At 34.3% G+C, this 13412-nt stretch overlaps 1 protein-coding gene across 1 annotated transcript in view; it reads left to right on the top strand.

Annotated features, from left to right (window-relative positions):
- Nucleotides 1–1818: 1818 nt before the first annotated feature.
- Nucleotides 1819–13412, top strand: part of LOC140155282 (uncharacterized) — a 142774-nt gene continuing 131180 nt past the window's right edge. Inside the window, exon 1 of the mRNA XM_072178053.1 lies at nucleotides 1819–2095. Coding sequence (XP_072034154.1) covers nucleotides 2005–2095 — 91 coding nt within the window. The 5' untranslated portion in view covers nucleotides 1819–2004. The remainder of the gene's footprint in view (nucleotides 2096–13412) is intronic.

The following is a 13412-nucleotide window of genomic DNA, read 5'->3' as shown; positions in this document are numbered from 1 at the left end:
ATTGTCATTTATTTATTTGTCTAAAGCATGTGACATAATTACGTTATTTTGATTTTGTGTATTTTTATACACAGTTATATGATCCCTGGACAACAAGGTATAGTACATGAGTGTTTACTTTTTATGAGTTCGAGTTCGAGTTGGAGTTAAAGTTAGAGATGTCTGACATCAAAGTAGGCCCCCTATTCTTTGATGCAACTCTAACTGTAAAATGCAACTTGTAACTGTAACTCTAAATCGAACTCTAAATTGCAACTCTAACTCCAACTTGTAACTCTAACTCTAAATCGAACTCTAAAATGTAACTGTAACTCGAACTCATAAAATGCACTTTTACTCATAGTACAGTGATCAGTGCACTATGGTTCAGTTGTCCCGCGTTAAATAAAATTTGGACAAATTAATTAACAAAAAACAAAGAAACATAAGTTATTCCGAAGATAATTGATTCATACTGCATAAACACAAGATACCATGCCACGTTATCATACCAAACGAAAAAAAAACACACAACTTCTTAATTATAATCACTAATTTTACTATTTATCTATGAAATGAATCATAAAAAGCACAAAATAGTTATACTCTTTTTGGCCTTTGCAATGAATTATAAGTAATACATTATATTGCACGAACTTCAAAGTTTACCCCTGTAAATCAGTAAATAAGACAAACTATCAGTTAGGCCTAAAACGAACAATTTCATTGTTATACTTTCATGGAATACTCTATATTTTTTGTATTAGGCATATAAGTGTTAAAATCCTGTAGGCCGCCACACCCCTGGACCACGCCCTTGAGTTTTCCGCCTTTAACGGATGTGCACCCTGGTTTCACCAAACATGTAGAAACAGTTTTCGGCAATTATTCAAGACCCGTACAATATATGTACCACGTGCCCCTCATCACCCATTCACCCAATGCATGATTTAAGCCTGATTAGCTCAAATATCAAGTATAAGAATTTCAATTCAAGTAGAATCTTCTTTTAAGTTGAAAGACGATCGACCAATATTGAACAATTCAATGCCATTTTATTACCATCATACTCTTCCCATGTTTTATGATAACTAATCGGTCGTCGAATTTTAAAGACCTTTTCAGTGATTTGCTCATCCGGACGATCGTAAAAATCACCCAAATTCAGATTTTGGTGCCTTTGTCATTGTCACCGATGTGCTAACATAGCCTATAGTCAGCCGAAAGCCGTGTATTTAAGACAAAATAAGGCATTTACATGAATCTGTAATTTATATACTGACAGTATAAAAATTAGTTGCATTATTTGAAGGGGCCTTTAAGAAAATTCTGCTTGAATCTGAGACAAGGTATATTCGTCTCAGGCTTGAATTGAAACTCTTTTATATATCTGTTTTATAGCAATCTGTTTCAATTCTCCCGAAAATATATCTCTTTACAATTTTAACACTCAGTGAAAAAAGCTCAATTCTTAATGTTCCCATTAATGTTGCAGTATAAATATAAAGCAAAAGAAATTACATTTTGTTTGTGCCAACCCCGTTGAATATTATGTTCCTTTACAAGAAAGAGGCATTTAAAATTCATTTACGACCCTTTCCCTTCCACAGATCCCAGTTAAAGCAGTAGGTGTGCGGCATATAGCACTATTGTTTACTAAAGTGATTTGAAAAAGAATCGGGAAAAAGAATAAAGAAATATTGATTGTAAAGTTATGAATAGAGGTACAAATTATTGGCCCGTAACATGAGTGTAACTTCGTGAGTGTATGATTTTGCGAATGAATGGGTTTGCCCACGGCATTTGGCAGTTACTGGTGAATCTTCGTCATACACAGTAAATCACATACAGTCTACAGCGTTAGACTAACCAGTGTGTATTTTCACAGTTCCCGCGCTGAGATCTTTTGACGTCCCAATTTCTAGATCCTTGGATGGAATATTGCGGAATATAATATTTGATGCCATCAGAAATGATCTTTGCCTGGGCAGCACATAGGGTTTGATTTATATATTTGGAAGAGTTATGGAGTTACGAGGAAGACCGTCAGTATTTCTTGGAATAATTGTTGCTGCGGTAGCTTTCTCTTGCATCCTTCCAACTGCACGATGCCAAAGTAAGTTGAGATCTTTAATCATGTTTGTTTGTTTGTTTGTTGAGGTGTTTATGTGTTTGTTTGCTCGTTGACGTTTGGTAGTTGGGACTGTTGGGTCCTGATGAGACCAGACATTTGCTTATAATAACTCGGTATAGAAAGGCACAGCACTTCATTATCAGCAAAATATATTGGTGGAAGATTTTTGGCCACGTGGATTTGGTGTTGTATATTTAATATTTCATCGTTTTAAGATCATTTGATCATATTTTGGGATGTATTTGATTGTTAGTAGTGAGTTAAGCATAAACTGAAAGTGGCATAAACGACAAACTACGCAATGTTGCATTGTTTTGTGGATATAGCTTTCTTGTTGAGTTGTTGAAGTATATCAAAGTGCTTCAAGTTCAAGGCCGGACAGTATTTGAATTTTTAAACAATTATTGAAAAACCAGTTGTGCGTCTTCTGTTGCTATGAAACGCACAAAATATTGATATTGCATGACTATAATTTAGTCATGCTCAGTATGACTATGTTATGTAGGGCCTATGTGCTTTCGTATTACTGTTAGTTAGTGTTATTAAAGATTTTTATCATTATTATTATTATTATTATTATTATTATTATTATTAGGCCTATTATTATTATACAATTATAATAATTATTATTATTATACAATTATAATTATAAGATAATGTTATATTACTTGTATTTTCCTGTATTAAACCACCAGCGGAAACCCATGGTTAACACGTGGGCTTAATGAGGAGGTAGACATATACTGCAGTAATTTAATTTCAATTATTTTAATAAAGTACGGAGTTTGACATATCTGTGGTTGGTAGTATAGCATTAATTGCATTAGTGAATGGCGAGTATTATTTGTTTATTTCACTTATTCCGCACTATTAATTAAATGTACCCACTTTAAAAAGGGAACAGCGCATGTCATGCATCGCGAAACTGCAAAGTAAACTAAACTTAGTTGCAACAGGAGATGTTCCGGCCTCTACTCTGGTTTAAAATATACCGGGAAAATGTAAAACGAAAAGCAAAGCTAAGAAGGAGTAAAGAAACATTTGACCAATTAGCCTAACAATTTCAAGGAATAATACTCGTAATAAAAGCAACACATTTTCAGCAATAAAACACAAAACTTGTGTATGATATTGAAGTTCTTGGCTATGTTGGCCATTCGCCAATGGGCCTACTACTACAATGTAAATTCATTTCGGTGAATAGTAGTGGGCAGGTGTTTATTTAATTATATATTTTTTCTTGTCTTTCTTTGTCTTTTCTCCTCGACGATCCTGCATGGACATCGGGATTTGGGAACCAGTGCTGGGTCACGGTGTCTAGACTTATCAGTCGAAAATCCTTTTAAAAAAATAATCCTATTATTAAATGAAAAGAAAAAGGGCACTGAACAGTCATCCCGAATAATCAATCGCCAATTATGTAATGTTCGTGGAAAAAAGATGGATTCACTTTTATGATTTCAACCTGCCCCTTGCCTATATTGAATCGTTGCTGTGTAGATTTACGGTTAAGTATTCATGTTAAAGTCCCATTCAGTGATCCCAGCGAAATTATACAAACATTTTGTATAAGTCGTTAAAATTGTATTTTGAACTGAAAAATGAAGCCCCATTGAAATACATATAGCTAATTTATATACTGTCAGTATATAAATTACAGATTCATATATAAAATGTCTTATTTTGTCTTTCAAGTTTCATACACGGCATTCAGCTAAACTAGTACTAGCAGGCTATGTTAGCACATTTATGACAATGACAAAGGTACCAAAATCTGAATTTTGGTGAATTTTACGATAGTCCGGATGAGCAACTCACTGAATGGTTTTGTTTTTGTTCCAAACACCAACATCTACGTACTTTTAGTTTTTGTGTAGCTATTGGGTAGTCTTCTGTCTTTTACAGCTACCGTACTTTTTATAACACATCATAATTTTATACATTTATCATAGTTGAATTATATATACATTTATACCTACTGCTTGACCTCGTGAATTATACATTGTATAACTTGAAGTTTAAAAATAACTCTTTATTTACAGCCCTACTTGCTCTTTAAAGGGATTTATTTTATAATGTTCAGTCCAATGCGGTCCTCAAGTATTATAACATTTTGCACATTGGGGCACTTGCACAAAATAATATTTGGTTTAAAACTTAAGTCAAGAGTTCCGTCTCGCTGTTCAGCTTAAAATACAGTTCAATAGTGTATCGAGTGACATAATCAACATGAAATGAATGTGTTGGTCCTGGTTTTTTGTTGTTGTTTTTTTTGCTTCCCTTGTCTTCGTCGTCGTATTCCCTTGTCTTCCATCTTCATCAAGACCTTCAAGAATTTTGTCTTCTGCTTCTTCGAAACCTTTGCTCCTTCAAGAATTTCTTCTTCAAGACATTCTTCGTCCACGCATTCAAGACCCGTTCATTTGTCAAGCCGTTCTTTTTCAAGAATTGCACGAACCATATTTTTAGCAGGAGTTTTAATTGTTGAATTGCAATAAAGTATGGAATTTATCTATGTCCGGCACCCTGCATAGTGTTGTGGTTAATCTTTTGTCAAAAATAATATTATGATAAATAAAATAGCGAAAAGTCTATGGCGAGGTAAATGATGCATTTGATGAAGTAAATTGCGCGTAAGCAAATTTACATTATCTGAAACACCAGTAGGACGGTTGGTTGTCCGAAAAAAATTTTTTTGGAATTTGTTTAGACTTATTAGTACTTGAACTTGTTACTGTTAGCAACACAGTATTTTTTGTACTTTTTAGTGGATGTTTTTAAAAGAGCAATTTTTTAAAATTTGATATCGATATTTTCAAAGTGGGCTGATTATGATGTCTGATGTCGGTGGTTGAATCATGGGTGGGGTAGAAAACCCTTCAAAGTATAATACAAGTAGGCCTAAAGTTTAAACGATTGTTTGTCTCCCTTTTCAAGTTGGTCAAACCAGAGAAGATGGTCAAACTTGCCATAGCATGATGGCACCCACTATTGTGTTGCAAATAATATATATTTAAAAGTTTTGTTCACAAAGTACTTTCATAATAATAACAGTTATGACACATGCACTTCAACTTGCTTATCCACGCATTTATTCTATAGGCCTATTCACTTCATTGAGATTCATGTTCCGTTGTTATAATATAATAGGCCTGTAATTGGACTCTGAATAAGTGTTTCCTTTTAACATGTTTATAAAAGAAATCAATAATTATTCTAAGTCATATTGATCCCAACATGTATTACACATAATTGTCAGGGTGGCATTAGGTTGTCAAACCCGCGATCCTATCAGAACGGCCTTCTATAATAGCCCAATTTAGGCGACCATATTAAGGCCGACCAATGGCGGAGGAAGCAATAAAATGGGGGTATTTTCGTGGAAGTATCCCCCGTCCCCGCTGCGCTTCATATGCCTTTTAAACGATTTTCTACGCGACTTTCAATATCCTGTCATTATTTTTTTTTATAGAAACCAATGGTTAAAAAAATAGATCAATATTGATTAAATTGTACTTTTAATTAAGGGGCCGGTCACCCACCTTTGTACAGTATTTTTGTGGGGCATGAGAGCACATCAGACATATCGAATTGCAAGTATGTTACTTGCAAACATTTCCAAAAGACCTACAAAAATTAGGTCTTTTTGGGAAAAAATGTGTATCCTCAATACGAAAGGTCAATTTTCAAATGATCTTCGGCTTTCCCTCCCAGCTACATACACTTTAAGTACATTAAATATCAGTTATAGATCTATAAATTTGACTTCGAGGACTGTAAAATATGAAAAATTATATATATTTCAATATATTTGTAATAATATGACATAAAATGCGTTTTATATCGCCAATTTCAAAAAAATCAAAATCACCTGATATCAGAAAGACATTGCTCGTATTCAGAATGCAGTTCGATATATCTGATGTACACTCATGTGCCACAAAAAATACTGTACAAGCGTTAATATCCGATCCCTTAAGGTGGTCTAAACTCTGGAATTGTGAAACTTTTGGGCCTCATAACTGCTAAATGGTTGGTAAAGTGTATTAAACAATGGCAATAAAATATATTTTTGAATTTTGATCAACTTCACCACAAAAAAAAAGGCGAAAATCTGGCTTTTTAATGATTTAGCATTTTTGATTTAACATAAAGTCAAGTTTTCAAGTTTTTATTTTGAAATCAACTTTTCTATGTCTATGTATGTCAATATGTTTATAAAAGATGCGCTGTATAAAAATGGTGAAATAGGCCAATCATCTCGGGCATTGACCTTGGTAATCATCTTTGGGAGAGGAGATTCGCACCTATCTCTTTATTCTCGTTTAGGCATAAAACTTTAAAAGGAACGGAAATCACCCTCTATAAATATTGTCTTTTCATGGAAATATAGTAAATCTCTACTACTACTACTACCAATGCGCTTCCGTCCTATTATAAATCATGGGAAGTAGAGGTGTCAATTTTCCAGGTATCGTCTATTATCAATGATTATACATGTAGAGTGTTGACTTTTGACTTGACTCACGACATTTGTTGTTACAATATCCCGGATAATGGTCCCTGTGATCTGTCAAAAGTGCTGTCGGCGGAAGGTGTGCATAAGCTCACAGTGCAATTCTAATGTACATTGTACAAACAGTTGAATGCTATCTTCTGAAGATAGCAATAATTATGCCGCACCGCAGATTTCATTAACTTGCGCATTTATGAAGGTGCCCTGTTTAACCATGTAGGCCTTCCAAACTTAATTAACATATACACAGTTTTGATAATTTTGTTGGAAATAAGTTTAGGACCCAAATGAAAGTTCGTTCATTCACTGTATAGTTTTTAGCGTCATTTTTTCCCAAGGTTTTTTTTACCGCTACACAAATAATATACGTATGAATAGTTTAAGGGAGTTTGTTGTCACATTGTTCCACTGAATGCCTTTACCAAGAGCACAATATCAATCGTTTACGAACCGTTAATATTTATTTGTATGACTTATCAAGTGGAAATATGCTGAACAAAAGATTTTGATTTTATGACTGCACTGTCAAGGTTATTGATCATCATATGCACTATCCAAAATACAAGAAAATGAAGACGAGTTAGCTTTACTTAGTTAGCGTGGATGTACTTTTTTAAATAAGCATTTATTTATCATTATGTCCATGGTTTTACACATACGGGTATGTCACAATGTTTTTAATATAACTATGAGTATGACCAGGCCTATGCATACAGTACAGCAGCTCTTTTTGCTGATTTAAAGTGCCCCGTACTTAATAAAAATTATACATGGTTGTATGCTCTTTTAAACAACACTTATATTTTTTGGTTTAAATATAAATAATTTGTCAACAAACATTGTAATTTGTTCAGAAAACCAGCTAGTAAACCCACTTCTCACAATGTCAAAATAAAAAGGGTACAAAATATGATTTTCGGGTGAGTTTTGTATAGCTACAATTTGCGTCCACGCATTCAAAGGTATGGTAAAAGATTCTTCATATTATCCTTCGATATCAATTATTAAAATAAAGACAAAAAGGTGAAATCAAGCATATTATTCGAGCTTAAACGTGTGATTTTGAATGCTTAGACTTGTGCCAAGTCTGTCAATTTAGTGACAGGTATTTTACGAAAATATACTAAATATGGGGTTTGACTTCTTAAAAGTCTCATTCAGTGATCCCAGCGATAGTATACTACAAAATTGGAATTGTGTATAAATCCCTTGAAAGTGAAGGATAATTCGTTAAAATTGCCATTAAGTTTTTCTGAGCAATTTGTGCAGAAAAACATCAGTATTGACAAAGTTGAAGCCCCATTGAAATACAGGTAGCTAATTTACATACAATCAGTATATAAATTTCAGATATGTAAGATGTCTTATTTGGCTTTCATATGGCTTTCGGCTGAGCTACTATAGCACTAGCAGGCTATGTAAGCACATCTATGACAATGACAAAGATACCAAAATCTGAATTTTGATAATTTTTTACGATCGTCCGGATGAGCAAATCACTGAATGGGCCTTTAAAAGTGGGTTTACAAGTTTGTACATGTACTAGTCTCAGATTGATTATGGAAGGTTAACCTCTATTCTCATTTTATGATTGAGCCATCGTTCATATGAAAAAAAAGATAATATTTGGACAAAATATAGTACATGTAACAATTGCAAAATTTCGTCTCGCCTATTGGCCATAGCAAAATACCAAAATTCAAGTGTCCCAGTAAAACTGGATGCTTCCACCACCACTGATCAAGAGCACGCATCCTTCCCTTTTGTTCACACTTTGCTCGAAAAGTAAACATGGTAAAAGAGAGAAAATTAAGAAACAATAACTATGATAACAGAAATGGGTGAAAAGAGAATAGAAAACACAAAATTGTGTTAGGTCCGTGTTTGAAAGTCGAGCCTTATCGTGTTATCACAAACACGTGTAATTTAGATGGAAGGAGAGCCTAGCACGTACTCTCGGAAATATACATATTATCAACGTTTCTAAATAAAAAAACATGCATAGAAAATGATAAAGCAATGTTAAAAAAATCAAAAAGTGTCCCTAGGGGTCAACAGGTGTCAAATTTCATATAACAGGGTTAAAATTTACAAATTGCTTAGATTTTATCAAACACCACGGCAAAGTATCCTTCTGGCCATAACGATTCAGAAAAAGTATAGTTTGACCTATCTGCGACATACAGTTCTTGAGTTATAAGCAGAAAGGTCAAGATGAGGCCTCGAGGCCTCGAGGGGGTGGTCAGTTTCTCCCGTTTTTTCTCGCCCCCCCCTTTCCTTTTTTCTACAATAATATCGGTAAAAAAATGTTTTAAAATCACTTTCTTCCAGAATTGTGTGAAAACAATTAAAATTAGTAGGCTGGGACCGAGACTACGGTAACATGGTAATGTATGAAATTATACTGCATCCGTCCTGGTGTGTAAATGAATGAATTAATTGAAAGGGATCACAAGGCTGATTACATTTTACATAATCATCTTTGTTCATTTGACGCCATTTATCTCTTTGAGTTTATTTTAGTTACTTATCCCGACAGAAAATGGTAATCGACAGGTCAAAATGTTGATCATGCTGATTTCAGGCCCGTTTTTTTGTACGATACTACCAGGCTTTTATCAATTAAGTAAGAATTGAAATATATGAAAGCATTTTTTTTTTGGAGCTTTTGGACTAACTTAAGTCAACTTGAGAACTACATACAATACAAACACCAGGCGGTTCAGGCTTATACATACTTCACGTCTATATAATTCGAACCCTATGTCAATGTTTAATGTTATAGTATAACCGTATTAATGTTATTCAGCAGTAGCTATCATGATGTATTATGTCAAATAAATATAATCATGCACAGCACAGTGCAAACTAGAAGGGTAAACGAATGAATTGCACATAGATGTTAATTGAATTTAAATCGAAGTTTCGGGGACCAAAGGTGACTCCTAATCTTACACCATTCAGATACTTAGTGTACTTTGTCTTTGTCCCGTATGTGACCGTTCCATCAAAAAAAAGTCAAGAACCTGACAGAACATGGTTTTCCGCATGAAAACGTTTTATATACACTTGTACAATGTAAATTGAAAGCGTATGTAGTTCTTTGAGGAACCACATTTCTTGAGTTCAAGGCCAAGGTCAAGGGCTTACATTGTAGAACGTCAAGAAAATTCGTGATATAACAATTGTAGAAAGGCTTTTGTATTTTTCATCGAGGTGGTGGATCTTTGGGAACTGACGGCGTATCGGTATAAAAAGGGCCTTTTGGAGCTGCGAACGGTCAAAATCAAGGGTCTTTCTTGGCTTTTTGGTTGAAAATCGCCGGTCTGAAGAAAAGCCCAGAAATATCAGAATAAAGGGTCTTTCAGTGCCCTGTTTAGCCGTTTTGGTAAAGTTCAGGGACCGTGCAATATTCATGACTGGAGGGGGGAGGTACAATTTTCAAATGGCATGCCAAAAATTGCTTGCCTCCTCTCGGCCTGCCAAATATTGCTTGCCCCATATCGGCTTGCCAAAAAATATCAACCCTTTGCACATGCCAATATTTGGGATCCCAATTAGCATTTTTGAGCCTTTTTAGAGCGTTTTTTTTTAAAACCCTAACCGAACTGAATCTCACTAAAGTTCACTATGAAAAGCACTGTGCATGCAAAAATATTCGAAGGATGAAAGTAGGGAAATGTATTGGGAAAAAATCAATTGCATATCATTATATTTCATCTTGAATTGAGATACATTGCACCTTATTTTTAATTCCTCCGGCAGGGAGTTCTACACAGTGGCACCCAATACGATATGGACATCTGTTTAAAATCCGTTTTGGGTTTGGGGATAGTCAGTTTCTTGGGTCCCCGTAAGCTATAACCAGAATCTTTGATGTTAAACCTATTGACAATGTAATTATTAGGCGCTTGATCCTTCATGATTTTGAACATTGGTGTGGCAAGATGGAAATGTGCTTGAATCAAACCTCTTACTTCCTGTAATGATCTTAGCAGCCCTGTCTTGCTGCTTTTGCACTTCTTGATGTAAAGATATATTGCACATTCCCCAGATATTAACATCGCAGTAATCAAAATGTGGTGCCAGAATCGCATTATACAACATTAATACTTTAATAGAACGTGTTTAAACCTGAATCTGCTAATATGAAGTTTCATTGACATCTTCTTAATCATGTAGAATCAGTAATCTTTTTAGCAAGATTTGGACCAATGTTAGCAAAATACTCGATGTGTGAGATTACTTTAGGGTCAGAACTTCCGCAGTCGTCAACCTTAATCTTATAGATGTGTGTATTTATAATGGCTTTTAAAGCCAATTGCAAATATGCTTAGAAAAAGGGCTAAACATCCTGGCTGCTACTGTCTCATTACAAGATTAGAGTGGGTTAAATAGTCCTTATCATGTGAGGCAGGATTAGGTATAAAAGGCATACAAACCACTGCAAACGAGGGATGAAATAAGCAATTATTTCCTAGCCTCTTAACCACATGGTTGGTTGCTACAATAGCTATTCAGTGTATGTAAGGGATAAACTGTGCATAGGCCTATGAGATATTGGTTCCAAATGGAATTATAGTTCATTCCGTGAACAAAACCCCGGAATGTAAAAGTTGCAATACATGAATTGATTTGAATCCATCCGCGCTAACATAAAGAGACAGGTTTTACCAGAGAACATGTATAAATGATAAATCTAATTCCCTGGTTTTACCTTCCACAATGCTTGCCTTTACTTACGCCTACGAGTTTACCGCAATTCATCACATTATTGATCAGCGTATATGTGATAATACAGCTATTAAGATACTACACCCCTGGCCAATTTGTTGCCTATTTTTGCATTTTTCTCAAAAATTATAGCACATTGGTGACAAGTAAGATATGTATATGATAGGGGCAAAGACTACAACTACTGCACTGGAAATTTTATTTCAGCACAGACAACAGTTGTGGAGTTACAGTCAAAAATGAGGGAAAACCAATATTTGATCAATAAATCAATAACTACTTGTCTTGAGTTGCTGAATTTTCAGTGCAGTAGTTGTAGTCCATGCCCCTATAATTTACATATCTTACTTGTCACCAATTCGCTATAATTTTTGTGAAAAACGCAAAAATAGGCACAAAATTGGCCAGGGGTGTAGTACCCCCTTAATAAGAAAAGATTTTGCTAAAATTTCAAGGGGTTACATGATTTGAGATCGTGTTTTGTAGGCCATGATAATTTGCATACATGCATGAAGTGAATGCGTGGTGAGGATTGTCATAGGTTATTAGTACGTGGGTGTATATAATCAATATACTAGCAATGTTAAGGCGATTTAATACCCCGATTTTCATCAGTACCCATCTTCTTTTTTTTGTTGCAAATTTATAAAGTATATAAATATGTTCATCATCTCATGTCCTGAACTTATAAAATATCTCTACATAAAAAGTGGTTTTAAACCATTTTAGAAAATCATTTTAGCCCTATATAATTTTTTGTTTACTGTATCCTGGTAACTAAGATGTGTGTTTCATAACAAACCATGATTTATTCTATTGAACATGTCCAAGTAGAATACATGAATAGAATACATTAAATCCTTTGTTATACTATCTAGAAATATACTCACTGATTATAACACTGAATAAATTAAATAGGCCTAAATAATCTCTTCCACATAGACAATTTAAATACTACACCATGTATGTATCTTCTATAATATGTTGTTAGGAAAAGAGATTAAAAAAGGCTATAAGGTCATCAAAGGTCAGGTTATAGGTCAATTGGTTCAGGTCAAATTCAGGCATCAATTATGAATACATGTGATAGTCTGTGATATCATACATGTCATAATGAGGCATCAATTTTGATATTTTGTCTGTTACTGGATATATAATGGAAATGTGTGAGGTGGATATACTAAAATACCTTGGGATGTAAATGGTGAGTACAATTTAGATTGCCTAGTTGAGTTGGATTGGGCAAATAAATATAAAATAGTTACCAAAATCACAAAAAATGAAGCTTACGGAAAACTACCTAATATGGTGGTATAGGTGACAAAAATACAATCTTTTTCAACATTGCTGTAGTGTGGTTGTGGTAACCTGTTACCTATGGCTTAATTAAGTTTCAGTGACATAGTGTTGCAAGTTCAAAATACAAAATATAGCTCGACATTGAAAATAGAAGCATTTTAACCGGTTCGTTTTTTGATAGTTGTGGAGCACCAAGTTCATGAAGTCATAAAAGAAATCAGGGACCACTTATTCCCATTTTACATATCAACATTATTTCCCTAATGTGTTAGCAACACATATCCAAAATTTTAACGAAATCCGTTGATAGTAAGCTTTCCAAAATGAAGTGAATTTAAATCATCAGTGATGTACCTCCTTTTGGCTTCTATCTTCAAAAGCATGTAAGCTACATTGATACCGATGCCACCAATAAAACGAGAAGATTTGCCCCTTCATTTTCCATACCACTTTGTCCAATTTTTTTGGTAATTTCTTCACAAAATGCAAAAAATGCAAAAAATCAATGGGTGTAGTACCCCTTAAGAAGATACTAGAGCTGTAAATCAATGTACTTATTATTTCATATTTTATAAAATATTATTATTACAAGTTCGGGCAGTCTTGTTTTAGTATGAGTATAGCTGTATGCCCATGTAATATTATGTTTTAGTACTAGTAGTACTACCATGACTACTACAATAGTCTATACAGCAATTCCCAGTGCTCTGTTCAGTAACCCTAACCCCCATGATCATGCCAATGCCCCAA

Source organism: Amphiura filiformis, chromosome 1 (genome assembly GCF_039555335.1).
Source record: "Amphiura filiformis chromosome 1, Afil_fr2py, whole genome shotgun sequence".
Classification (NCBI taxonomy): Eukaryota; Metazoa; Echinodermata; class Ophiuroidea; order Amphilepidida; family Amphiuridae; genus Amphiura; species Amphiura filiformis.
This window is presented reverse-complemented; position numbering and strand designations above follow the sequence as displayed.